The sequence below is a fragment of the Python bivittatus genome, unplaced genomic scaffold (assembly GCF_059951505.1).
Source record: "Python bivittatus isolate LINGU-HERP-01145 unplaced genomic scaffold, Pbiv_v1 ctg000400_np1212, whole genome shotgun sequence".
Classification (NCBI taxonomy): Eukaryota; Metazoa; Chordata; class Lepidosauria; order Squamata; family Pythonidae; genus Python; species Python bivittatus.
The window spans coordinates 10,917,976-10,945,478 of record NW_028277073.1 but is presented as its reverse complement, the minus strand read 5'-3'; the positions used below and the strand labels follow the sequence as shown (position 1 = coordinate 10,945,478).

Genomic DNA, 27,503 nt, shown 5'->3' with positions numbered 1-27,503 from the left:
GTTATTACTCAGGACTATTAATGCTTCCACTGCATTTAGGTACAGTGGGACATAAAAGTATTTAGTCAGCCACCAATTGTGCAAGTTCTCCCACTTAAAAAGATGAGAGAGGCCTGTAATTTTCATCATAGGTATACCTCAACTATGAGAGACAAAATGGGGGAAAAAATCCAGAAAATCACATTGTCTGATTTTTAAAGAATTTATTTGCAAATCATGGTGGAAAATAAGTGTTTGGTCAATATCAAAAGTTCATCTCAATACTTTGTTATATATCCTTTGTTGGCAATGACAGAGGTCAAACATTTTCTGTAAGTCTTCACAAGGTTTTCACACACTGTTGCTGGTATTTTGGCCCATTCCTCCATGCAGATCTCCTCTAGAGCAGTGATGTTTTGGGGCTGTCGCTGGGCAACACGGACTTTCAACTCCCTCCAAAGGTTTTCCATGGGGTTGAGATCTGGAGACTGGCTAGGCCACTCCAGGATCTTGAAATGCTTCTTACGAAGCCACTCCTTCGTTGCCCAGGCGGTGTGTTTGGGATCATTGTCATGCTGAAAGACCCAGCCACGTTTCATCTTCAGTGCCCTTGCTGATGGAAGGAGGTGTTCACTCAAAATCTCACGATACATGGCCCCATTCATTCTTTCCTTTACACGGATCAGTCGTCCTGGTCCCTTTGCAGAAAAACAGCCCCAAAGCATGATGTTTCCACCCCCATGCTTCACAGTAGGTATGGTGTTCTTTGGATGCAACTCAGCATTCTCTCTCCTCCAAACACAACAAGTTGAGTTTAGACCAAAACGTTCTACTTTGGTTTCATCTGACCATATGACATTCTCCCAATCCTCTTCTGGATCATCCAAATGCTCTCTAGCAAACTTCAGACAGGCCCGGACATGTACTGGCTTAAGCAGGGGGACATTGCAGGATTTGAGTCCCTGGCGGCATAGTGTGTTACTGATGGTAGCCTTTGTTACTTTGGTCCCAGCTCTCTGCAGGTCATTCACTAGGTCCCCCGTGTGGTTCTGGGATTTTTGCTCACCATTCTTGTGATCATTTTGACCCCACAGGGTGAGATCTTGCATGGAGCCCCAGATCGAGGGAGATTATCAGTGGTCTTATATGTCTTCCATTTTCTAATTATTGCTCCCACAGTTGATTTCTTCACACCAAGCTGCTTGCCTATTGCAGATTCAGTCTTCCCAGCCTGGTGCAGGTCTACAATTTTGTTTCTGGTGTCCTTCGACAGCTCTTTTAGTCTTGGCCATAGTGGAGTTTGGAGTGTGACTGTTTGAGGTTGTGGACAGGTGTCTTTTATACTGATAACAAGGTCAAACAGGTGCCATTACTACAGGTAACAAGTGGAGGACAGAGGAGCCTCTTAAAGAAGTAGTTACAGGTCTGTGAGAGCCAGACATCTTGCTTGTTTGTAGGTGACCAAATACTTATTTTCCACCATGATTTGCAAATAAATTCTTTAAAAATCAGACAATGTGATTTTCTGGATTTTTTCCCCCATTTTGTCTCTCATAGTTGAGGTATACCTATGATGAAAATTACAGGCCTCTCTCATCTTTTTAAGTGGGAGAACTTGCACAATTGGTGGCTGACTAAATACTTTTTTGCCCCACTGTATGTTCCACCTCGTCATGGTATGAAATTGTACTATTGCACCATCAGAAAGGGCTCAGAGGTACACAAAAAGAGGGTTGGGAGCTACTTTTGGGAGAGGGGTTACTCTTCCTGTTCTAAGTAATACCGCTTAATTGTTTTCCTGCCCTGGGGCTCTTACAAAGCTAGGTTAACCAGATGCACAGGAGAGAGAGTTCCTGTATTTTCTGTAGCTGCATTAAAGAAGAGATTTTTGCAGGTACAGCTAATCATGCCACACTGTGCTTGAGTGAAAAAGGTAGTGCTTGCCAAACTTATACTTTACCAAATCATCAACCATTCTCTGTTGGCTCTAGGTAAGTTGACAATTTATCCTGGGCCACTTCTGGGTATTCTGAAATTCTGATGAGACCAGGTGAACAATTAAATGTTTTCAAGAAAGAAAATAAATTATATTTATTTTGCAACAGACCCATTGACTCTCAGGGAAATGTTCCACAGCTTGTAATTTCATTTGCAGACTTTCTGTAAAAAAAAAATACAAGAGATTAAACAGACCTGCAGTCAGGCCAGATTCAGGCCAGAGTATAGTGCCGAGATCATCCTGTGAATGACCTGTGACAGGAACAGAATAGGGGGAACGTGGCCCCCCGGTCTTCCATGACCTCTCAGCTGCCTTCATACCATCAATCATAATATCCTTCTGGGCTGCCATTGAGGACTGGGAGTGGTGGGCACAGTAGTTCTCCTTCTTCCATTCTTAGTTGGTAATTTTTAAGTGGGGGAGGTTAAGTTTGAGATCCTCCATTGTGGTATACCTCGTGGTTCTATTCTTTTACCCTTCTATTTAACATGTAAGGAAGCTACTTTGAAAGGTCATCCACCAGCACAGGGCTGGGTATCATTATGTAGATGATACCGAGTTGTATATCTTGACTCTGGGCTGAATAGGAGATGCAACTAAAGTGCTATTGTTTTATTAAGGAGAGTGATATTCCTCAGTGTGGAGGTTATTATATTATTTGTTGTATTATGTTACAGGTGAGCTAGTTTGCTGTAATGGTTGTACCAGGCTAAAAACTGGGAAACTGGAAGCTCTAGTCCTGCCTTAGGCACAAAGCCAGTTGGGACCTTGGGCCAGTCACTCACTCTCAGCTCTAGGAAGCAGGCAATGGCAAACCACTTTGAAAACCTTGCCAAGAAAACTGCAGGGACTTGTCCAGCAGTCTCTAGGAGTCAACACTGACTTGAAGGCACTTCCCAAAAAATGTTACAATATTGTCATTAATTATTTTGATTTCTTTTTCCTACAGTATTGGAGTATACACAACTTAGAATCCTCTATAGTAGAAGCAGTTTATAAGCCTAAATAAATACATCTCATGAGTGGTACCAGTTAATTTTTCTCATTTTTCATCATTTCCTAGATGGACAGACATGCTTGATTAAGTCTTCTCATTTTGGACATAGAGAACAGTAAGTAAAGGGAATGTCACCTGGTGCCATTTGTAGACATCTTCCTGCTTTGTCTCTTACAGAATCACCTGACATTGGTCCATCTGTTGTTGCCCATACCACTGTGTCTTTTGGAACTGAATATTTGGAATGGGATAAGGAAAAGGTCCAGCAGTTGATTGTAGATGAACTGAAAGCCACAATACCTCATTTGCCTGAACCAGCAAGTATCAAATGCCAGAGGTGGAAATATTCCCAGGTAATTTCTAATAACAGGTTATAATAGTGGATTCTTGCACTCAGTAGGAAGTTGGACTAGATTATTTACATGGTCCCTTCCTATGATTCTAAAATGTATGAATCAGTCACCATCCAATTATAATTTATTCAAGGTAGGCAAATTTAATTTCTGCTTAAGAATCACACTGGGTTTTGCACATCTCCATAACTGTTGACAATAATGTATTAAATGCTTTGGAAGGGTAGCTGAAGACAAATTGCTTCAGAGAGATCTAGGAATTATTATTGTATCTTCATTACTGTCTTGTTGAAACACCAGTGACCAAAGATGAGCCCAAGGCTCCTACGGTTGTATAAGAGAAGGATTCTCAGGAAGCGTAGCTTGCATATTTAATTTACCTGTGCAATTGTGTATTTGTTTCTTTGTTTTCTAATGTTTAGCTCCCAAGAGGCCTATGGCTAAAAAGATGGAATATAATTGAAATATTAAATAATAATGTATTCAGAGAGTAACATATATCTGACATAATGGGATCAAAATAAGCCCAAGAGCTAATTTTGTTGCTGTGCGTTGCACTTAAGTAGCTAGGGTTACCATAGGCGGAGCAGGATATGAAAGGGTTCAACCGAAAGTTCTCTTGGCAGTAGTTGTCAAGAACAAAATTTGGTGGCATAGGAGAACTGAGAACTTTCCAATTTAAAGAATAACTCTGTATTTTGAGATAGTTTCAAGCAATCGGTACTAATAAACATTATCTAACCGTATACTAAAGAAGTTATTGAACTGTAGTCTAAAATCAAACTCTAAATTAAAGAGCAACTAAAAATAATAATAATGATAAAAGAATATCATTCAACCTTGGGGGAAAAAACACCTAGAAGATAACCGTGTTAGCTCAAAAAGAACATAAAAAGAGCCTTCCAAGATCAGATCACTGCTCTTTCTCATACCAGCATCCTATTTCCCACTGTGTCTACCAAGATATCTATGGGAAGAACACAAGCAATAGATGAGGGCAATTCCAGTCTTCTTCTATTATGCTCCTGCTGTTACACAGAAGCACACTGCCTCTGGCTCTGCAGTTATTAGATAGCCAATATTACAAATTGCCATTGTTGGCTTTGTCTTCATGAATTTGTACAGTACCCTTTTAAAAGAATCCCACTTGATCATTGCCTCATCCTCTGAAAGCAACTTCAGTATGCATTGTATGAAAATTGACTTTCTTTTGTCTACTGTTCAGCTTCATAGAATAACTTTGTCTCTATATTTGAGGAGACTCTTGAAAAACTGTCTTCTGGTATGTCCTTTGAACATCTCCTATGTTCACATTCCATCTGGTAGAGAAGGAGGCCATTTCCATTTCTCACATGGTAGCTGTGTCAGGGGCATTGTGGGAAATTAAAAAGATAGCTCTTATATTCAGAGACCAAAGCAAGTACAGGTAGTCCTCAACCATCCGCAGTTACGCCAACAATGAAAAAGTAACTTTGCGACCAGTCCTTGCATTTACGACCTTTGCAGGTTTGTACAGCAAAGGAAAGCTGAAAATCATAAGCACAGTTGCTGTTTTACTTCGCGACCACTTCGCTTAATGCCAAGTCGCCAGTCCCAATTGTGATCACTAAACAAAGACTACTTGTAACATTCCCATGGAGGCATGACTTGAAGCTGGAGATTTGGTTACCATCTAAGAAGAATAGAAGCTGGCACTGGGCCTACTAGAACCATCTGTCATTTTGCCCCTCTCCTTGTAGCACTTTCTCCTGCATTCACTGTTCAACCTGGTCATTACATAGTTTCATCCCAAACCTGTTGTCCTTGAGTAGCACCTTCTGGCAGGTGGAAAGTGTCAAGCATTCCAGTTGGGCTGCTTTGGGAGGCTAAAGCCTGGCAAATTATTTAAATTTCCCGCATTTTTTCTTTGCTATATATACCTAGGAATCTAAATTTTTAAAATTCTAGATTCCCACTGGGACAGATCTAGTACCATTGTCTTCTACCACAGCTTATAACTATAGCTTCTGCAGAAGTTAATATTGGATCAGTTTAGTTTGGTTCCTTCCTGTCATAATTTTGTTATTTTATTTATCTTTTGGATTTATATTCTGCCTTTTCTCCAGAATTCATGGTAGTTTACAAGGGGATCTACTTTCATTTTATCCTCACAGCAAATGTGTGGATTAGTTTGGTCTAAAAGAGTTGACCAGATCCAAAGTCACCTTTGTGAATCTCCAGAGGGTGGATTTGAAACTCATTTTGCCAGCCTTGGTTCAGCACTTCACCATAATATTACTTGCACTCTCTCCATGACCAACAGTGTTCTCTAACTGAGACTAGATTTCTGTAATGTGGTGTATGGGGGCCTGCCTTGGAAGAGTTCTCAGAAATAAGACAAAAGAATAAATCCAGCAGGCTATCAACCGAATAGACAGAGAACTTGTGACGTCATTTCTGATTGGTGCCAAGTTGGAGTCCATTTTAAAGTGCTGATGTAAAGTTTTAAAGCCCTTGGCCTTGGCTCCAGGATATATAATGGATTACTTTCTCTCTATAATGCCTATTTGCAGCTATTCCTTGCAGACCAGGCATCCTTTGGAGATTACCTGGGACAGGATAATGTTTTGTTGTGGCCCTGAGGCTTGGAAGATCCTTCGCAGATGAAAGTATATTAATTCTCAGAGCTGTGCATGCAAAAAGAGCTTTTGTGCACAAATACCCTTGAGTGGGGAAGGGAGATTGCTTTCAAGCGGGCGCTCTTTTGGTTGTTATGCTGTTTATCTGACTTTTATGTTTCTAATTATTGTATTTGATTGTGGTTTACTGCCTTAGGGTGCCAGTGATGTAAAAGAGGGGATGTAAATATGTTCAAAGACAAAAGAGATGAACCAAACTGCAGTGGATATCTTTGTCAACCAACTTCACTGTCGCTAAAATGGGAAAAAAAACTAGAGGAAATGCCAGCTGAACTGGAACAGTTTTAGTACATGCTAGAGAGAAATGAAGGGAATTATACAGAATGGTTTTTTTTCACTGGTACAAAGCAAAGGTTGCTTTCTCTTTTCCATACACAAAAATATGTGTCAGCATGTACAATCAACGTAGAAGTTAGCAAAACAAATGAGAAAAAAAAGTTAAAAAATACCAGATGAAACATGAAGAAAATAATCCCAAAATGTTACATTTTCCTTTTTAAACTCCTCTGGATTTGCGTTATTTACTTTTGCTTTGTCTCTTCTGGATCAAAGATTCCTTTAGATGTGCAACTGAATTACGGATGTCAGGCTTATCACTCTAGTTGCTCTGTCGTGTCTCTGTCCCAGAAACAGGGAAGCACAAAGACTTGTTCTTGGATTAAAGAGAGACAATTCTGAGTAACAACAGCCTTAATTTAAAAATCATACGGTGGTTTTGTTTTTTAAAAAACTTGCAAGATAATCGGCCGCTTGCCCCCTCGGTGTAACCCAGGGTCTTTTCCCACCTACCTCTCTTTTACCACCACATCTCCATATCGGTGGTTCCAACTTGTCCCCAGCCCAGGAGGGAGGGAGCTTAAGTCATACTTAACTGTGTAGGTAATTAAAAATAAATTTTCTGTCTTTTTTGGACACTGTCCTAAGACAGCCTCAGGGAGGGTCAAACTTGCTGTTTTGTCCTCCTGTTACCTTGGAGGAAAATCAAGTGACTGCAGTGACTTGAAATAGAGGTAATATCATGTTTTGCCAACCCAAGGATAAGTGCATAGTCCCATTGGGAAAGGCCCTCAGTAATGCAGCTAAACAGCTACTGACTCTAGATTTAGTGTTATTGCACAAGCAGGGCAAATTCCCTTGGAACGAGCGAGGGTAATATTTGGTGGTAATTAGAATTTTGTTGTGGAAAAGAGTACGTTTTTAAAAGCAAATAGAATGATCATCCCTAGCAGTAAAATGCAAGTTTACATACATGGAAAGGATGTTATCACCAGATCACTGAAATCAGAAATTGCTGACCACTTAGCAAAAATATGTAACATGTCCCACAAATTGGGCTCAATGCCACAGAACTGGAAGGAAGCCATTTTAAAAAAATGGGACCAAGCGGGGACTTGAGAAATGATAGACTGGTCAGCTTAAAATCTTTTCTGGCCAAATTGGAAAGGGTCATTAAAGAAAAAATAGCTAAGCATATAGAGGGACAAGCCTTGCTGAAAGAAAATCAGCATCAGTTCTGCAAAAATAAATCCCGCCTCACTAACCTTCTGGAGATGTGTGAATATGTGGATAGATGTGACTCTCTCGATACTATACCCTTGGACTTTCAAAAATTCTCTGACAAAGTTCTTACCAAAAGTCATTGATTAAACTTAAAAGCCATGGTCTAAGAGGACTTTTTTCTTTAATGGGCCACTAACTGGTTAAAAAACAGAATGGGTAGTTTTCTCAGTGGAGAAATGTATGAAGTGGAATCTCTGAAGGAACTATTCGTTCATAGATTATTTTGACTTCAGGATATGTGGGAAACTCAGGGAGGCAGTGAAGGACAGGAAGGCCTGGCGCGATATGGTTCATGGGGTCACGAAGAGTCAGACACGACTTAACAACTGAACAACAACAATGTGGTAAACTGGCCAAGGTGTAGATGATACCATACTATTCAGGGAAGAGAAACCGAATATTGTCTATAAAGAGCTCCAGAAGGATCTTTTTAAACTGGATGAGCAGTCAGCTAAATGGGAAATGCAGTTCAGTTTTAACAAGTGTGACCCTAACATCTCAAAGACAGCCAGTTTGGAGTATGGTTAAGGCATCAGGCTAGAAACCAGGAGACTGTGAGTTCTAATCCCCCCTTGGGCACAAAGCTAGGTGGGTGATCTTGGGCCAGTCACTCTCACTCAGCCCTAGGAAGCAGGCAATGGCAAACCAGTTCTGAAAAAGCCTTGCCAAGAAAACTGCAGGAACTAGTTTAGGCAGTTGCCAGGTATCAAAAAATGACTTGAAGGCACACACACACCCGCCAACGGCACAAATACAGTGTGTTACTGTGTATAACTAGCCAGGAAGAAGATCCTGGTGTCATAGTGGATAGCTCAATGAATATTTATTTATTTGTTTGTTTGTTTGTTTAGCTGCCCCAATCCATGTAACTCGGGGCAGCTTTACAAAATTAAAATAGCAATAAATACAAAATTATTCTAGCAATAAAATGTCCATTCTGGGAGCAAAAAAAAAAAATAAAAATCCAAATTTCTTACAATTCCTGGAGCCCGCCCATCCATCTAACCCAAAGCCTGCAAGAAAAGCTAGTTCTGAGTGCTTGAAGATGGAGAAAGTGGGAGCCATGCAGATCTCCAAGAGGATATTGTTCCAAACAGCAGATGCTATGACAGGGAAGGCCCATCTTCTGGGTCCCACTAGATGATTGCTTAATTGATGGAAGGTCCCCGGTTCGAAACCGGGCAGAAACAGTTCTCCACCCCTCTTTGCTCCAGAAAGAGTGAAGCGGCTGGGCCAAAGCCGAAAGGACGTTCAGCTGTGGATGTATCTGGAAGCGTAAAGAAGGTCCGATGCTGTAAAGAACAATATTGTATAGGTACCTGGAATGTAAGATCTATGAACCAAGGCAAGCTGGATGTGGTCAAACATGAGATGACAAGATTGAACGTCGACATCTTGGGGATCAGCGAATTGAAATGGACGGGAATGGGTGAATTTAATTCAGGTGACCATTATATCTACTACTGTGGCCAAGAAACCCTTAGAAGAAATGGAGTTGCACTCATAGTCAATAAGAGAGTGGGAAAGGCAGTAATGGGGTACAACCTCAAAAACAACAGAATGATCTCAGTGCGTATCCAAGGCAAACCATTCAACATCACAGTAATCCAAGTCTATGCCCCAACCACTGATGCCGAAGAAGCTGAAGTTGACCGCTTCTATGAAGACCTATAACACCTTCTAGAACTAGCACCAAAAAAAGATGTCCTTTTCATCATAGGGGATTGGAATGCTAAAGTAGGAAGTCAAGGAGTAATCGGAATAACAGGCAAGTTTGGCCTTGGAGTACAAAATGAAGCAGGGCAAAGGCTAATAGAGTTCTGTCAAGAGAACAAGCTAGTCATAGCAAACACTCTTTTCCAACAACACAAGAGACGACTCTACACATGGACATCACCAGATGGTCAATACCGAAACCAGATTGATTATATACTTTGCAGCCAAAGATGGAGAAGCTCTATACAGACAGCAAAAACAAGACCAGGAGCTGACTGTGGCTCAGATCATGAGCTTCTTACTGCAAAATTTAGGCTTAAATTGAAGAATGTAGGGAAAACCACTAGACCACTTAGGTATGGCTTAGATCATATTCCTTGTGAGTACACAGTGAAGGTGATGAATAGATTTAGAGGATTAGATTTGGTAGACAGAGTGCCTGAAGAACTTTGGACGGAGGTCTGTAACATTGTACAGGAGGCAGCAACTAAAACCATCCCAAAGAAAAAGACATGCAAGAAAGCAAAATGGCTGTCTGATGAGGCTTTACAAATAGCTGTGGAAAGAAGGAATGCGAAAAGCAAGGGTGAAAGGGAAAGATATAAGCAACTGAATGCAGATTTCCAGAGAATAGCAAGGAGAGATAAGAAGGCCTTCTTAAATGAACAATGCAAAGAAATCGAGGAAAACAATAGAATGGGGAAGACTAGAGATCTCTACAAAAAAATTGGAGATATGAAAGGAATGTTTAGTGCAAAGATGGGCATGATAAAGGACAAAAAAGGCAGGGACCTAACAGAAGCAGAAGAGATTAAGAAGAGGTGGCAAGAATACACAGAAGAACTATACAAGAAAGATCTTAATGTCCCTGATGTCCACGCTGGTGTGATCACTGACCTTGAGCCAGACATCCTAGAGAGTGAAGTCAAGTGGGCCTTAGGAAGCATTGCTAACAACAAAGCTAGTGGAGATGACAGTATTCCAGCTGAGTTATTTAAAATACTAAAAGATGATGCTGTTAAAATGCTGCACTCAATATGCCAGCAAGTTTGGAAAACAGAACAGTGGCCACGGGATTGGAAAAGGTCAGTTTATGTTCCAATTCCAAAGAAGGGCAATGCCAAAGAATGCTCAAACTATCGCACAATTGCACTCATTTCACATGCTAGCAAGGTTATGCTCAAAATCCTACAAGCTAGGCTTCAGCAATCCATGAACCGAGAACTCCTGGATGTACAAGCTGGGTTTCGAAGAGGCAGAGGAACTAGAGATCAAATCGCCAACGTTCGCTGGATCATGGAGAAAGCATGAGAGTTCCAGAAAAATATCTACTTCTGCTTCATTGACTATGCAAAAGCCTTCAATTGTGTGGATCACAACAAACTGTGGCAAGTTCTTAAAGAGATGGGAGTACCAGACCACCTTACCTGTCTCCTGAGAAATCTGTATGCGGGCCAAGAAGCAACAGTTAGAACCGGTCATGGAACAACCGATTGGTTCAAAATAGGGAAAGGTGTACGACAAGGCTGTATACTGTCACCCTGCTTATTTAACCTATATGCAGAGTACATCATGAGAAATGCCAGGCTGGAAGAATCACAAGCCGGAATTAAGATTGCAGGGAGAATCATCAACAACCTCAGATATGCGGACGATACCACCCTAATGGCAGAAAGTGAAGAAGAACTAAAGAGCCTCTTGATGAGGGTGAAAGAGGAGAGTGCAAAAGCTGACTTGAAACTCAACATTAAAAAAACTAAGATCATGGCATCTGGACCCATCAATTCCTGGCAAATAGAAGGGGTAGAAATGGAAGCAGTAACAGACTTCATTTATTTGGGCTCCAAGATCAACGCAGACGGAGACTGCAGCCATGAAATTAAAAGACGCTTGCTCCTTGGGAGGAAAGCTACGGCAAACCTAGATAGCATATTAAAAAGCAGAGACGTCACCTTGCCGACAAAGATCCGCATAGTCAAAGCTATGGTTTTTCCAGTAGTAATGTATGGCTGTGAGAGCTGGACCATAAAGAAGGCGGAGCGCCGAAGAATTGATGCCTTTGAACTGTGGTGCTGGAGAAGACTCTTGAGAGTCCCCTGGACTGCTAGGAGGTCAAACCAGTCAATCTTAAAGGAAATCAACCCTGATTGCTCATTGGAAGGATCGATAATGAAGCTCAAGCTCAGATACTTTGGTCACCTAATGCGAAGAGAGATCTCTTTGGAGAAGACCCTGATGCTGGGAAAGATTGAAGGCAAAAGGAGAAGAGGACGGCAGAGGATGAGATGGTTAGATAGCATCACTGAAGCAATGAGCATGAAACTGAGCAAACTCAGGGAGGCAGTGAAGGACAGGAAGGCCTGGCGCAATATGGTTCATGGGGTCACGAAGAGTCGGACACGACTTAACGACTAAACAACAACAAAAGCAAACCAATTCTGCTGGATTGCATAAAACAGACAGACATTATGGGGATAGGCAGTCCTTCAGATATCTAGGCCTTTTGCCATGAATAACAACTAGGACCTTGAATTGCACTTGGAAACCAAATGATAACCAGTACAGCTCACATAGCAGAAATGTTAAAAAATAGGCATAGCGAGATTTGGCCATCACTGCTTGTACCTAGACCTAAACTGCAATCTAATAAGTGCTTCTTGTATGTTACATTTTTAGCCTCTATAGCTTAGTCCTGCCTACACTGAATTCTGCCCACTCTGTCAGTAGACCTGCATGGTTTCTGTCTGGGAATTTCATCAGCCTGACTTAGAATTGGCAGAACTGAACCTGGAATCTTCTGCAGGCAAAACATGTGCTTCATGTGTGGGGACAGCTGCGACACAGTGTTAAAAGCATCTTTAGATTTCAATGAAAATTGTAGTCACAATGTGTATGCAGGTGATTTTTTAAAAAAATGTCAGCAGCTGGGAAGAGCATGTAAGAGATTTTCATCCAAATCAATTCAGATGATCCCACAATGCAGTGTCTACTTTCTGCATTTAAACAAAGCATCCCTATTAAATACCAAAACCCATTTAAGTCCAGGTTTACTTTGGCCCAAAATGATATGCTTCAGTCATTGTGCAGTGCAATTCATGCATGTAACTCGGAGTAGCTCTCACAGCACTAAGGATTTCTCCCAGGCACATGGAACATAGAATTGCATCTAAAAGAAAAGAGCTTGTAAATACGTTGGTCAAATAGGTATGCCTCCCAAAGACTCAGGACTAGCTGATTTAGTGGGGGATTCAGGTATTGCAATCCTGAATATGTGAAAAGGGCCCAAGATCCTGGGATTTTGTGCCAAGCTATACAAGTCTTTCTCAGAATTTCAGAGGTCATAAATTGATTGATTGAATGAATGATTACATGCCATCAAGTCGGTGTCAACTCTTAGAGACCACATAGATTTTCTCCATGACAATCTGTCCCTAACCTGGTCTTTCATGTCTTCCAACAGTGCAATCATGGCCATTGTAGCTGAATCTATCCACCTTGGTACTGATCGTCCTCTTTCCTTCCATTTTACTCAGCCTTCTTCAGAGAGCTAGATCTTTGCATAATGTGTCCAAAGATAATTTGAGTCTAAGAGATCATAAATACCATGTCCTTAATTTCATTGCATGGTTGAAAGCAATAAGCTTTGTAGCATATGTGTATTTATTAAATTTATAACCCACTTTTCATTCAGGAGCTTAAGATGGCATACATAGCATTCCCTCCTCCCATTTTTCTCCACAACAACAATTCTGTGAGGCTGGGAGAGAAAAATTGGCCCAGGCACTTCGTGAACTTCTGTGGTGAGGATGGGTTTGAACCTTGAACTACTCTGGCATTATAGTAGAAAGAATGATGAATTGTAATAGGCCACTAACCTAAATAACACCTGAAATATGTTTTTAATTTTATAATTGATTCTGTCTTCTGTAATGATAACTATTGTGAAATTCTGCTGCTGTTGCTAATCTATTACAATCATCACAATTCTCTTAAGGTCTTGATTTTATCCTTTGGCCCTCAGACACATCTCGTTGGTTTGTACAATATTAGTTGCCACAGTGTAGTAAGAGAAGCATCTAAACTTTTTGATTATTGAGATGGAGAGTCTCTTCCTTTATCAAACCAGCTGATTGGCAGCACCTCGCCAATCGTGGCTGATCTTGAGAAGTTAAACAGGTTGGAGCTGGTTATTGCCTCGATGGGAGTCTACACTGTAGGCAACAGTGGGAAGTCAAATTTCTTGGAAGAAGACAGTAGCAACCCCCTTATGAATTGTTACCAAGAGAACAGGAAGTCACCTAGAGCTGAACTCAACCCAAGGGAGGCTTTATCATTTTTCCTTTCAGCAACAAAGCAAGCCTCAGGTTCTTGTGGCTGCTCCCAGCTCCTCCCAGAATCTGATAAGAATGAAGAGTTGTATGAACAATAAAACTCAGTGGAGCAGGGGTAAGGTCTGTTATGGCTTAGAAGTTGATGCACTTACATATGGCAGTAGCAGCAAATGTTATTGACAATCTCTCTTCATATTAATAGGAATTATAAATGTCAAGTTACATCTTATTTTTTTCAAATTCAAACATATATAGGCTCCAGAAGCAAGGGAGAAATAGAAATAACTCCAGAAGTTATTTATAAAATGAGATACCATCATTTTGTCAGTGATGGACTAAAATTCACAACACAGTTCTGCGCTTAAGTGTACACACACGCAAAAAGAAAGAAATGGGCATAGGATGGCGGATACCTAACCTGATCATTGTATATGTGAGAAGGAACTTAGGATTATGGTTGATCACAAGCTGAACATTAGGAGCATGATATGGTTGCAAAACCAAAAAAAAAGCAAATGTAATTGCAGCCTTCAATTAGTAGAATCATGTTTTCCAAGTCAGAAGAAGTAAGAGTAATGAATTAATCGTCATTGATTAGACCTCATCTGGAGCCTTGGGTCTGCTTCAAGACATTGTTCATTAATAGGGATGTATAAAGTTTTGCAAAGGCTTGGAGAAGGGATGTCAGAACAATGTTCTATAAAAAGAAGATTTTGTCTTTTTATTATAGAAAAAAAGCAGATGGAATAGGGAGAGACATAATATGATTGCTGCCATAGGAAAAGAATACTTACATTTCGCTGTTGTAGAAGGCGACACTAGATTTACGTCACAAGATGAGCTAAGAATGTATGGGATGTTGCATGAATATTGATTGAAAACAATAGTGACTAGTATAAAACAAGGATGTGCAGTGATTTAGTTGTATAGAGAAAATGAGCAAAACAAATATATGGAGGAAGAGGAAATGAGAGAATGGGGATGACTAAGAAAGTTGTGGTTGGATGGAGTCAATGAGGTCTTGGCAAAGAGAAATGAGAAGTTTAAAGAATAAGAAGTAATGTATGAGGCAGGGTATGTAAGTATCTCCCACATTTGAGGTCTTCAAACAGAAAGTTGGATGCTTCCGTTTTGTGGTCTTTGTACTGTTTAGAGAATTGGACAAGATTAGGTAGAGTGGCTCCCCTCCAAATCTGATTTATTATTTTCTGTTTTATATGCTTCCTTAAATTCTTAATTTTAATACAGCTCAGTAAAAAAATCCCACTTGGAGTAAGTTAGCATGGACATCTTTTGCATATTGCTCCTAGGCACTGTCCTAGTTGCCATGTTTCTGCCCATATCTTTGGAACAGCTACAACTTCAAACACTGCAATTTAGCACTGCCTTACAGTTTAAGGAAGAATTCTCTCCTGCCCCACAATCATAAAATAACTCCTTCAGACTGTTAACCAAAGGCTTCTAGATCCCACAGTAGTCACCATATTAGATGTCAGCAGAATACTGTGGATGATTCATCTACCATGCTCTGGATCCTCCAGAGAAGTAGCTTTTTATATGGCCTTAACTGCCCAATATAGAATCTAGCAGGCCAAACTGATGACTTTAAGCTGTCAAGTATCAAACTGTTTCCAAAAGCCTATTTTTCCTTTGTTAAAAGAAGCTGGCTTGCAGGGAGTGCACTTTTCATTTTTAAGTCCTAATACAGGTTAAATGATGCTGATATGCAGGGAAAAGAACATTTCATTGCCTTTCTGCAGCCAGTTCTCTGCTTTGCCCATTAAATAAAAATAGATAATGGATTGGGGCATATAGATACCCAGAGAGAGAAGGTTCAATCTTGTCCAACAAAACTAGAAAACATTATTGTTCCAGTCTTTTCTCCAAAAAAAAAAAGTGTTCTACCAGAAAATTATAAAAGCAAGAGGAAGGTGTAGAATTGAAATTGATAGAAACATGGTTGGGAAATATCTTTGTTTCACATGGGTTTAAATCTCCAGGACCAAATGATTTGCTTCCTTTGGTAATGAAGTAAGTAGTTGATGATCTAGCCAAGTCCATATATAGTAACTTTGATTAATCCTGGAGCACTGGTAAAGTGCCAGATGACTGAAGGTAGGCAAATATTCCAGTTTTCAAAAAAGGAGGAAAAGAAATATCCAGGAACTACAAACCAGTCTGTCTATAATCATACCTGGAAAGATTCTAAAGAGACTGATCAGTAAGTAGCTTGAAAGCAATGCAGTAATATCCAAATGGATTTGTCAAGAATAAATCTTGCCAGATTAATCTTACTTTTTTATTGAGTAGATTGTGGGAATGCTGTAGATATAATATATCTTGATTTCAGCAAAGCATTTGACAGAGTATCCCACCATATGCTGATCAGCATGCTAGTTAAGTGTGGGCTGGATAGATAACAATAAGGTGGTTACATAGCTGCATCGAAAATTGAACACAGAGTGCTCATCAATTATTCCTCATTAAATTAGTGGGGATTTTGGAATGGGATCTTCATTTTTTTTTCATGAAGAGATGGAAAGAATGCTTATCATATTTGCAGAGATAGGGTAGCTAATATCCTAGAAGACAGAAATAAAATTCAGAATGATCTTGATACCTTAAGGAAATGGGCTGAAAATAATAGAGTAAAATTTAATAGAAAAAAGTGCAAAGCTTGTTACTTAGGAAACAAAACTCAGATGCCCAAGTATAGGATCAAGGAAACTTGACTTGGTACTGGTAATTGTGAAAATAGTTGTTGCAATTTTCAGCTGCATGAACAGAAATATAATTTCAAAATAATGAGAAGTAATTGTTTCACATTACTTGATTTTGGCCAGGCTTCACCTTGAGTACTATGTCCAGTTCTAGACACCACATTTAAGGATTTGGAGAAATTGGAACAGGTTCAAAGAAGAGCAACAAAGATGAACAGGGGACTAGATACTTCAGTCCCATGAAAATAGATTGAACAAGCTGGGTATGTTTAATCTTGAGAAAAGTGATGGGGGAATATGATAGCACTTATCAAATACCAAAAAGGATGTTACATACACAAATGTTAAGAGCTGTTTTTTCCTCAGAGTTCAGGAAATGGATGATGTTGGGGTTTTTTTCATAATTAGTATTAAAGATTTTAGTTACAATAGCAAAAATGAAACTAAACTCAGAAAAAGAAAAAAGAAAAAGAAAGAATAAAAAGTGCAAAGAAAGAAAAAGTAAGATAAAGAAAAAGAAAAATATGTAAAGAAGTGACTTCTGATCTTCATCACAAGTAAAAACAAATTTGATAACTGTTCACCCCTTATAAGATTACAAACAAATATCTCTTCTTCCCATAACCCATCCCTTATCTATATGCAAATCCATAAATCATCAACTTCTCAGTCCTGGTGTCAGGAAAAATTCCTTAAAGGGTTACCAGAGCTTTATGAAAGCATGTGTTCTTATAACCTTCATCAAACAAACCAACTTTATATTCCTTCCTTTTAATTCTAACAATCTTGATCTTTAATTCATTCAGATGTTGTTGTAGGATTTGGTCTCTCTTCAATTTTTCTTTTTCCCATCACAGAGGCTTCTTCAAGGCTTTAGCAAACCTCTTTTGTAAATCTAGTAAAAAGTCATTATCCAGGTCATTGTCTTGGTTTGCATTTGTATTTCTACTTTGATTTTCAAAGCTTTAACCAGCTTCTTTTGTATATCCAGTAAAAAGTCCTTATCGGGGTCATTCTCCTGGTTTGTCATTTGTGATTCCATTTTAACTGCCTTCTCTACCTTGTAATCCACATTTTTTATTATCCAATATTTCTGGTTCTAGTACTTCTGCATAAGATTTAATATCTTTTGGACATAGTCTATCCATAGAAGCAGATATCATTGCTGACATTTCTGATATTGTAGCTACTAATGCCTAGCCCCATTCTTCAAAAATCTCCTGAAGTATTTCTAATGGTGTACCATTTTGTGTCATTTTGTAAATCCCTCAACTAACCAAAAAACAAAGGCAAGTTTACACTTTTTTTTCCTTTTCTGCCTGGATTCTTTAGTCCTCTCTCATGTCCAATTTCTGAAATCATAAAGTCTCTGTTTTGACTTAAGATACACAAGACATTCTGGTTCCCATGAAATACTATTTTGTTTAATTATTTCCAAACTCTTATAGTAAAAATCTCAATGTTCCAAAGTTGTCTGGACCCTTAATTCATTTATAACTTTCTTAGATTAATACCTTGTTTAGCTTTTTGCTGTTTATTTCCAGTTCTTTAATTTCTTAAACTTATAGTTAATTTTTCTTTTGTTAAAGAAGGTTCAAAACCAGGTGGTTTTTCAAACTTGTCTTTCCAAAGATCTCTAATAGCCTTAGAATAGTAAGTAAGCAATTTCCTAAAGTGATTAGAAAGAGAGGTAAGCGAACTCAGTGTCTTTTAAAAGGCTCCGCCAAAGCTATGAGCTGAGCCTAATGACTGGTCCCTTCATCTCCCAATGTTGAGACCTGCAGGAGATTGTTGTCTTTTCGTCTCCTCGTGAGGAGCAGCCATCTGAAGTGCATGTGGGTGATCTCCCGTCCTCTCCGCAGACAGTGGTCTCCCACGGGTCTGAGCGCCGGGAAATGAAGGGACTGGTTCTTCAGTCTTTGCCATGGTCATCATCTCTGCTTTGTCGGAGAAGTGTTTAGTTTGCCATGCCTCTAATGGAAATCCAGGAAATGGATATAGGTATATATATATTAAGTTAGAGGAATGCAGGTTCCAACTGAATTTAAAAAAAACAACAACCCTAAACCTTGGGGTAATGGATTCATCTATCAAGAGCAGTTTGATAGATGAGTCTATTACCCCAAGACCTGATGAGCTCCCCTTCATTGGATGTGTTCAAGCAGACACTGGACAGCCATCTGGAGAGACAGTGTGATGTAATAGTTAACGTGCTGGACTAGCCCAAAAGATTCAGTTTCAAATCCACCTTCAGCCATGGAAACTCACACACTCCCAGTCCAACCTACCACATAGTATGTGAGGGGAAAATGAAAATACAGGTAGTCCTCAACTTACGATGATAATTGGGATCAGAATTTCCATCACTAAGTGATGCAGTCATCAAGCATGACTGCATTGCTTAGTGACAGCAATACCTGCAGTTGCTGTTGTTAACTAAATCTCACAGTCATTAGGCAAGGCAACTAATTGCCAGCTTCCCACAACCAAAGTAAGTGGGGAAGCTGGCAGGAAGTTGCAAGTCCCAGGCCAGCGAGGGGGTTCATGAGAGGTGCGGGTCAGGGAGGGTGTGGGTATATGCAAGAAGTACGGTGCAAGAGGGGAGGCTGCATGAGGATGTGAGTGGGTTTGTGAATAGTTGGCATGGCATAAGCACAGAGGGGCTGGGGAAGGGTGTGCAGGTGGGGGAGGCTTACCCCAGCGGCTTGCAACCTTCTCTGCCAGCTTCCCCATTGATTTTCTGGGGAAGCCAGCAGGGAAAGTTGCAAACAGCAATCACGTGATTACAGGGCACTGTAACCGTCATCAGTGTGAACTGGTTGTCAAGCGCCCAGATAGCGATCATGTGACTGTGGGGTGCTGTGACAGCCATAACCATCCCAGCACCCCCACCATAATCACCATTTGTTCAGCTCGGTCGTAATTTTGAACAGTCGCTGAATGAATGGCCGTAGGTTGAGGACTACCTGTAATGCTATGTATACCAGCTTGAGTTCCTGGAGGAAAGGTAGGGTACCAATCTAATAATTCAATCTTTCTGGGATGCTTTAATTTGGATACCAGCTGGGATGTCTTGGAGTGTGGAGGAATCAAAAAAGGCAAGATGGCATCTACAGACACATGACTGAACACCCTCTCTTTTGGTGTGCATCACAGGCATGTAAAAAAGGTCCAGGGCTTTGATCACACGGGTGCCTTCTGGACTTTTTCTGTCTCCTTGTGGATGCCCCAAGATGAGTGCACTGAGCAACAGGTTGGCATTGATGGCCTAAATAGGACCAGAGGAAACAGGAAATGGACACCAAGGGCTGTTATGAGTAGGCAGAAGGGTCAGTCTACAGAGCTAAGGTGGGAAACAGCCTGGGAAAAGAGAAAGAATGATGAAGACAGAGGCTACAAACAGCCTCAAGAGCTGGGAAAGATTAGAGGAGAGTCAGTCCAAGAACGGATGAGTAAATCTGCCACTTTGCTTTTGGGTTTGAATGTGTGTATCTGAGGTGCTTCCCATTTGGTTGATGGAGTTATTTGTGATGTTTGCTGAGTTGCTTACCCACAAAAAAGGAGAACAAAATTCTCACCCATCTCTGGGCAGAAGAGACCGTTACGCTACACTTGAGCAGCAAAGGGACAGAGTGGTATAAAGAAAGCTGAGGTTAAGGAAAAGGGTTACTGAGCTGGCATCGCGTGTCCTTTCAGCTGCAGTCCATTTTGCTGGACAGATTTCTGTAACATTCCCACTATTTGGCAAGCATCTGCCTAGTCAGAGATAAACCATTTGCATATCACTCCTTTGATCTCTTTCAGCGGCTTTGATAAGAGATAGTTAACGCTTTTGCCCCGTTGACATTAATCTGTGGATCTGTCCTCTTCAAAAGCCCAAATTCCATATCTATAAACATGTAAACAGCTATTTCCAGTTGCATCAGCAGTAATGGCCATCTCTGTTCCTTTTTATTTATACTGTACTCTTCCTTCTATAAACAGGCCAATTGATGCTAAAAGGAATCTGCTCCCCTCCTTTCCCAACAAAGTTAAATCAAAGAAAGAAACATGTCACATCTATTTTGCTTGGAATAAGGCAGTGTCATTTCTCATTATTTAGATGATTCTTTTAGCATGAGTTACAAAGTAAAGGATGTACGTTCTTTGAGTTTGGGTTCTGTACTTCCCCTTCTTGTGGATTGCAAAATGTTCTTTGCTGCCACTGTTCCTTCCTATTGCTTCTTTCCCCCCACCCCCACCCCAAATTTCTTCCTTAAATAATGCTGAATGTACAAGTTTGGGCAGCAGCCATATAGCAGATGGGGAGGGAGAAGTGGAGTCTGGGCTTGCAAAATTGCTGTAATGGTCCCATTTTTTTTTTTTTTTAAAGCAATCACTTCCCTCTCCTTCCCTCTACACCTTTTTCATAGGTGACTTGGAAGAAGTGGGCAGATATATTCACAAAAATACATCAAGTTGTAATGTAGTAGGATATCAGCTTGGCAAAGGATTTTCTGACATTTGTTCAAACCAAAATAAGAGACTGAGGACCTGTACTCCCTGGAGCAATGAGGGAATTAATATGTTGTGGGAACGCCAAAAAAGAGGTCAATTTACCCCCCCCCCCCGAAGAGTTAAATTTAACCCCAAATGGACTCAGTCATGTACAACTCCATCAAGTCAATCAAGTGATGGGAACCCTGGAGCTCAGACAGCTAACCTGTTTTCCATAACTAGTTCTCCAAGGAAAAGAGCTGAAGGCCATTACAAAACTTCCTGCCAAGGTAAGGCCACGTAGAACATACCTCCCAAGGACAAATTGGCTGCAGTGGCCAAGCCATGCCTCCAGGGGACTAGTGTCAGTGCTCTCCTGGCACAAGAGTTCATGGGATTCTGGAAGTGAAGGGAGTCTATTCTCCAAGTGGTAAACTTTCACCAAATGTTGTTTTCTCCATTGTACAACTAAGAAAAAATGGACCAAACTTTTGTTGCCTATCCTACAAATTCTGTATTCTGTATTCCATTTGGCAGAAACCAGCTCTTGGAACAAAGAAAATGTTAAAGATAGGCTTTTTGAACGGGATGCCAATAAAGATGCTATTACAGTACAGATATCCAAATTTTCATCTTGGTTTCATCACTATAAAAAAATATAGAAGCCTCTCCCAGTATCTGGTTAATATTACCAGCGCCCCGCTAAGAAAGGCTTTTAAATCCCTTCGCTCGCAGACCACGCCTTTGGCTTCCCTTAAAGGGTAATTTTGTAAACACCCTGTTGAACAGCATCTCTGTCCCTGGAGGGCTAGGCAAGTGGAGGACATTATTCACTATGTTCATCACTGCCCCATTTAGAATAAGATTAGGGCCAAATTATTGATGGTAGGTGAATTCAAGGGCTTAGACCTCAAATGGTTGAATTATCTCCTTGCAGATTTATTTCTAACTGTTAATAGTCAGGTTGCTACTTTTGCTTTGTCATCACTTAAACTCAGAAATTGTTTAAGTTCTTTATCAAAGCCCTAGCTTTATCATGTTTTAATCTCTTTGTATCTAACACTCTTTTTATTGCTCTATTTTCTTTTATTGTTTTCTTTTATTGTATTTTATGCTATGTTACATTGCTATGACCTATGTTTACAATAAAACTTTTTTTATTTTATAAGTAAAGTACTTTATCAATACTTTACTGTATTAACCTGGTCTGACACATTTTAGCTTTATTTTATATTAGCCAAGATTGTCTATTTGCTGTTCCTGTCCTACACAATGCCACAGCATGGCAAAATATGAAACATGAAATACTAGTTCTCATGGATATCATTATTAAAGCTGAAGCTGTTTCTTCCAGCTAGTATGTTTCCTTGAAATACCACTTACTTTAACTTTATGAAGTGTAATTAGTAGCTCCTTATTCTTGTATGTATTCCATTGCAGGTTACAGAAGCGTTCCCTGGAAGTCCAGGACAAATAACTCTTCACACAAAACCTTTTCTTGTCTGTGGAGGTGATGGATTTATTCATTCCAACTTTGACGGGTGCATAGATTCAGCCATAAGAGTTGTGAAGGCTTTAAAGGCCAGTTTGTAAGATTTTCATTGTTTTCTCCCCTAATACCAGTTTATTTTTATGATGAATTATACATTGTTATACCAGTGTACATGTGCTTGACCTACTCGTCCTCTGTTTTAAAGAAATAAATCATGGAAGTCTGCAAACATTTCACAGATTTATTGCAATAGTAGTGGACTTTGCTTATTTATTAGCCCTGCTGTGAGGGCACTAATGTGATAACTTTTCTGGCTACGCAGGGTGCCAGGGACATATGAAGAATGGCTGTATTCCTTCTGTCTCTTCCCTGGTTACCCCCTGAAATTGTTGAAAATCTCACACTATGTGAACAAAAGGGAAGGAACCTTAGATTATTTCCTTAATTATTGTAACCCTGGCACCAAAGCTATGTTTTGGTTATTATCTAGTTATGGAAGAATGGGAAATGTGTAGAATGGGTGTAATTATTTTCCTGTGCACAAGGCAACATCCAAAGCTTCTGAGTCCATTGTGAACTCAGATTTTCACAGAACTCATAATGGAAAGTAAATGCCTCCTAATGCTCTCGGTTGCATTTCAAATGATTATTTGAATCTGGTTTGGGGAACTACTATTAGAATACAGAAGTCTTATGAGAGACACAGCATTATCTGATTTAATTGAACAGCATATTTGGATTCTCTGGTTCTGTGAGGCGACACCAGATGGGCTGACTTAATCAGTGACCTTAACTACTTCACAACAATGGGCCATCCGTTTTATTCAAATATGACCCTTTGTGTAAGAAACGGTATATTGCCAGTGCCGATGTCCTGCTTGCATTGCATCAGGGTAAAAAAAGTAAAATCTCTGTCACATTGAACTTAACTCCACATCTATATCATTTTCTTGCAACACTACATAAGTATGGAGTCCTTGGTGCTCTCTGAGCTTGGTTGTTTGATTGCAGATGTTTCATTACCCAACTAGGTAACACCATCAGTTCTAGTGGGTGTGGAGTGAGCAAACCCCACAACCACTAGCACTGATAATGTTAACTAGTTGGGTAATGAAACATCTGCAAGCAAACAACCAAGCTCAGAGAGCACCAAGGACTCCACAGTTCAACCTTGAACTACAGATATTCTCTTCTGTTGGTAGTACATAAGTAGTTTGTCATTGTCACCTTCTGGGAAGCTTTACAAATCTTCCAGACTAAGCTATTGCCCTGGGATTAACCAGGGAGTCTCCTAGCAAAGTGCTAACTAAAGTTAGTTTTTAAAAATCAGCCAAGATCAGCTCCGGGCTGCTCATATAGCTGGGCGTGCCAAGGTATAGACTAACAGATAAGGAGAAAGCAATTGTAAGACACTGAACAGGAGCTATAGCACTGTTAGTTCTCTGTGTTGACAGAATACCACAAACTTTGCGAGCCGCCCAGAGTCGCTCAGGTGAGATGGGCACCAATACAAATTGAACGAAAGAATGAATGAACAAACTAGAACTGTAGTGTTTTTCCCCATTCATGTGTTAGCAGGGCAAGAGCTATGTATTTTTTTATTCAGTATATTCTTATGTTGCTATGTATGTACTCTCAAAGTAGTTTGCAGTAAAATATAATAGAAACAATGGATTAAAAGGGCACATTCAGTATTTAAAAAAACTAAAGAACAAAGGAGAACAACAGTAATATCAAAACTATACATACACCATTCATGTAGGGAAGTCCTGGGTGGAGAAGTAGATCTTCTCCAGGTACCTCAAAGTATATTTATGGGCACCTCATTAATTTCAAGGTGGGGAGCATTCCATTTTGAAGGCTCATCTGTGAAATGTACTTTGAAGTACATCAAAAAAGATGAAATGTGTTTCACTTGAATTTCTTACCTTGTAGTATTAACTAACATATACTCTCCCTTCATCTGGGTTGCCAAAACTACTAATTTCAACCAATTTAAATGAACCAGGCATGAATGCAAGGCATTTGCAAGAACTCAGTATTGTTGGCAAGATGATTGTGTGATACAAGACAGTGATTCCCAAGGAACCACAAGATTTTCAAATTGTCAGAGACTACCATGGAAAAGAGAGAACAGCTAACTCTGCTCTAACACTGACTTTCCTGATTTCCAGGAATGCTAAATTACAACTCGTATCATCCCCAGAAAGTATGACTGTAATTAAGAATATGAATCACTGTACTTCAGCATTTGGCCTCATCATTGTAATCTCTGCTTTTAGCATAGTAATTGATCCTTAAGCTGAAAATCCCAAAACCAATCCAGTATAAGTCTCATTGATTGGACTGCAATTATAAATCTAGTTTGAAAGCAAGGGGGGAAAGTGGTATGGTTTAGGGCTATAGTCCTAAACAATACTCCTTTATCCATATCAAAAATCAATATCTTTTCAGGTTGGTTTGCTTACAAATCAAAGTATCAGTTATCTCAAAAAAGAAGTCTATAAATCTAGAAGCCAAGCACATGGGAGAATATAACAAAGCATATGAGCTTACAAAACCCAGTACATGCTACTGTTCTAGTGATGAAAGATGTTTTGCTTTTGAGGAAAATAAGAACAAACCCTCTCAGACTTACAAAAAGGGATGAGATTAAAAGCAAACAATAGCATCCTTTCAAATACAGACCTTTTGTTTTGACCAAATAGCATGGACCTCTTGCCATTCTTGTCTTCTACTACCACTGCCTTTGGTCTTCAGCCTGTAACTAGTCTCCCTTAAACTTTGGGATATATTTTGAAACTGCTGTGTAAGAGACTTGGAAATGGTTGTCCAGTTGTAACGATTGATAGAATTCCTCCTGAAATACTATAAAAGAGAGTGTATGTTGATTATCATTGAATAGCCATAACCATTTTATAAATGTAGGAGAAAACATTTCATCATCACACCCCAGGAATGGGTCTTGACAATTCACACTTCAAAAATCAAGATGAATCTGCACTCTTCTTTTTAGTGTGTCCAGCTAATTTCAGAATGCAGCGGTAAAACCTGAGTTCCCTTCCCCTCAAAAGTTCCTTTGTCCAAAATTTTTTGGGAGGAATGCCATTAAGATCATAGAGAAAGCATACTGGGGCCCCTATTTTATGCCTCCATAATGAATTGGAAGAAAAAAAATGAAAGTCCTCAACTGCTGCATACCCCCTACCCCAAGTCAAATTTCCTATTCCTACCCTCCAAAAATTGATAATATTTTCCATTGGATTCAGCAGCCACAAATGGAATGGCAGAATTTTGATGCAGCCTTACAGACCACTGTTAAAGTCTATTTGCAGCAATGCTTGCTATCACGTGTACACCTTTCATAGGTAAATCCAACCACTTCTCTCCAAATTAAAATTTAAAAGAAATTTTAGGAACTTAACAGACACGAACTGTTTTTTTAAAAAAGCATTTTGTGTTCAACTGAAAAGTGGAGTGGATCGTTCTCTAATGAAGAATGAATAGTGAGCATAGCCTTTGTCAGTATAAAACTTTACGATGCCTTGTTGGAAAAGCTCAATTAACAAACTGTCAACCCACATGTCCTGTTCAGGAGCTGAGGATGACAAATGATCACAAGTGAGCAGTATTTTTTCCCCACCTTGAATGTTTTCTGCAGGCAGAAAATTATCGTTTCCCATTCCCCACCCCCACACAAATAGAGAGGAAGATAAAGGTATTTTAACAAGATGGGTTGTTCAGACCAGCATTTGCATGATGATCGGTGACCTGGGCAGAGAAAGATTGCATAGGGAAAAGAGAATTAATTCTCTTCTTGGTATTTACAGAAGATTATTTGCCAGTTGTCAGTCTCCATTTCTCCTGGATGCAGAGCTAAACACTACACTTCTGGAGGAAGTTGGTGATTCATCACATACTACTAAGAGACTTCAATTAGCAGCTAATTGAAAATCACTCCAATTCAGTTTTGTGTTTTCTACTCTTTCCATCCATATATCCCCATCTCACATACTACTACAAAATAGGCATCATTTCTCTCATCAGCTGTTTTCAAAGGAGTTTGTTCAGCTGCTGGTTATTTAATAATCAGTGAAGTCAAGTGATACACTTGCTTGCATTTGCACAATATAGAATTGCCTGATATTCGTCCATCCATTGTTGCCCATAACAATGTGCTCTTTAGAAATAAAGATTTGGAATGGAAAAGGTTCAGCAGTTTATTATAGATGGAGTTGAAAGCTATTGTATCTCCTTTGCCTAAACCAGCATATATAAGATGCCAGCAACAGAGAGATTCCCAGATAATTCCTGGTAACAGGTTACACCTGGATCCTGTATTGGGCAGGAACATGGTGTAGGCCTCCAAGCACCTTTCCAATCTTTGCCTGCTATGGTTCTAAACATTCTATTTTTAAAAAGTGGTTAGATACTCAACAGAGTCAATTTCCCTTAGAATCCTCTACCTATTGCAATACCTGTGAAAGTTTCTTCAAGTATCCCTGTCTGCCCAGTGGTGGTTCTTCCACACAGGGACCGTAATGCACAGAGCTTCTTGTCATATGAATTCTCTCTCTCATTTGAAAACTACTACAATACCACCAGGCATATGTCTTATCTGACGATGCAAGCGCATTTAAAGAAGCAGCAGCCAGAAGGCTAACTTTGCCCACACAAGCTATCTTATTTTCCATTAGGTTTTGAGAAAAGAAACATATTGCCAGATGGTAGAAAAATAATGCCAGTTTCAAACAGTTCCATTCCCCCAAATGGGGGATTGCGTCTTTTCCATATTAATGCATTTTCACATTTCTTGATGCTAATCTTTACAGAGCTGAGCTGAAATATCTGAGATTGCCAGGGGGAGGCGGGGGGGGGGGGGCAATTGGTTTGTGATTTAAAGAATATAAGATTATTAATCTTGTTCTTATGTTCTATAGTCTTTGGTGCTGTAGCTACTGTTGCTTGGTCCATGTTTCTCTTCTCAGTCATTCTCTTTCCTAGCTTCACTGGCAGTTCAGGAGATACAGTCAATGATGTCATGATTTCACCTCTGACAGAGTGAAGGCAAGGACCCATATCCAGCCTTCTTGTCTTGATTGCATTGGGAAACTTGAAAACGTCTTCTGAGAGTGCTGGCAGATCTGAAGGATCAGTAAAGTACTTTGCCTCCACAATCTTCTAATTCAATGCACTGTTTGA

At 39.8% G+C, this 27,503-nt stretch overlaps 1 protein-coding gene across 2 annotated transcripts in view; it reads left to right on the top strand.

The window, feature by feature from the left end:
- RNLS (renalase, FAD dependent amine oxidase) overlaps positions 1-22,560 on the top strand; it is a 112,782-nt gene extending 90,222 nt beyond the window's left edge. The window contains exons 6-7 of one of the 2 annotated variants that reach the window (XM_088144422.1): positions 3,153-3,328; positions 22,250-22,560. In XM_088144422.1, coding sequence (XP_088000548.1) covers positions 3,153-3,328; positions 22,250-22,402 — 329 coding nt within the window. In that variant the 3' untranslated portion in view covers positions 22,403-22,560. The remainder of the gene's footprint in view (positions 1-3,152; positions 3,329-22,249) is intronic. The other variant, XM_088144423.1, reaches the window with a different exon arrangement.
- Positions 22,561-27,503: the final 4,943 nt, after the last annotated feature.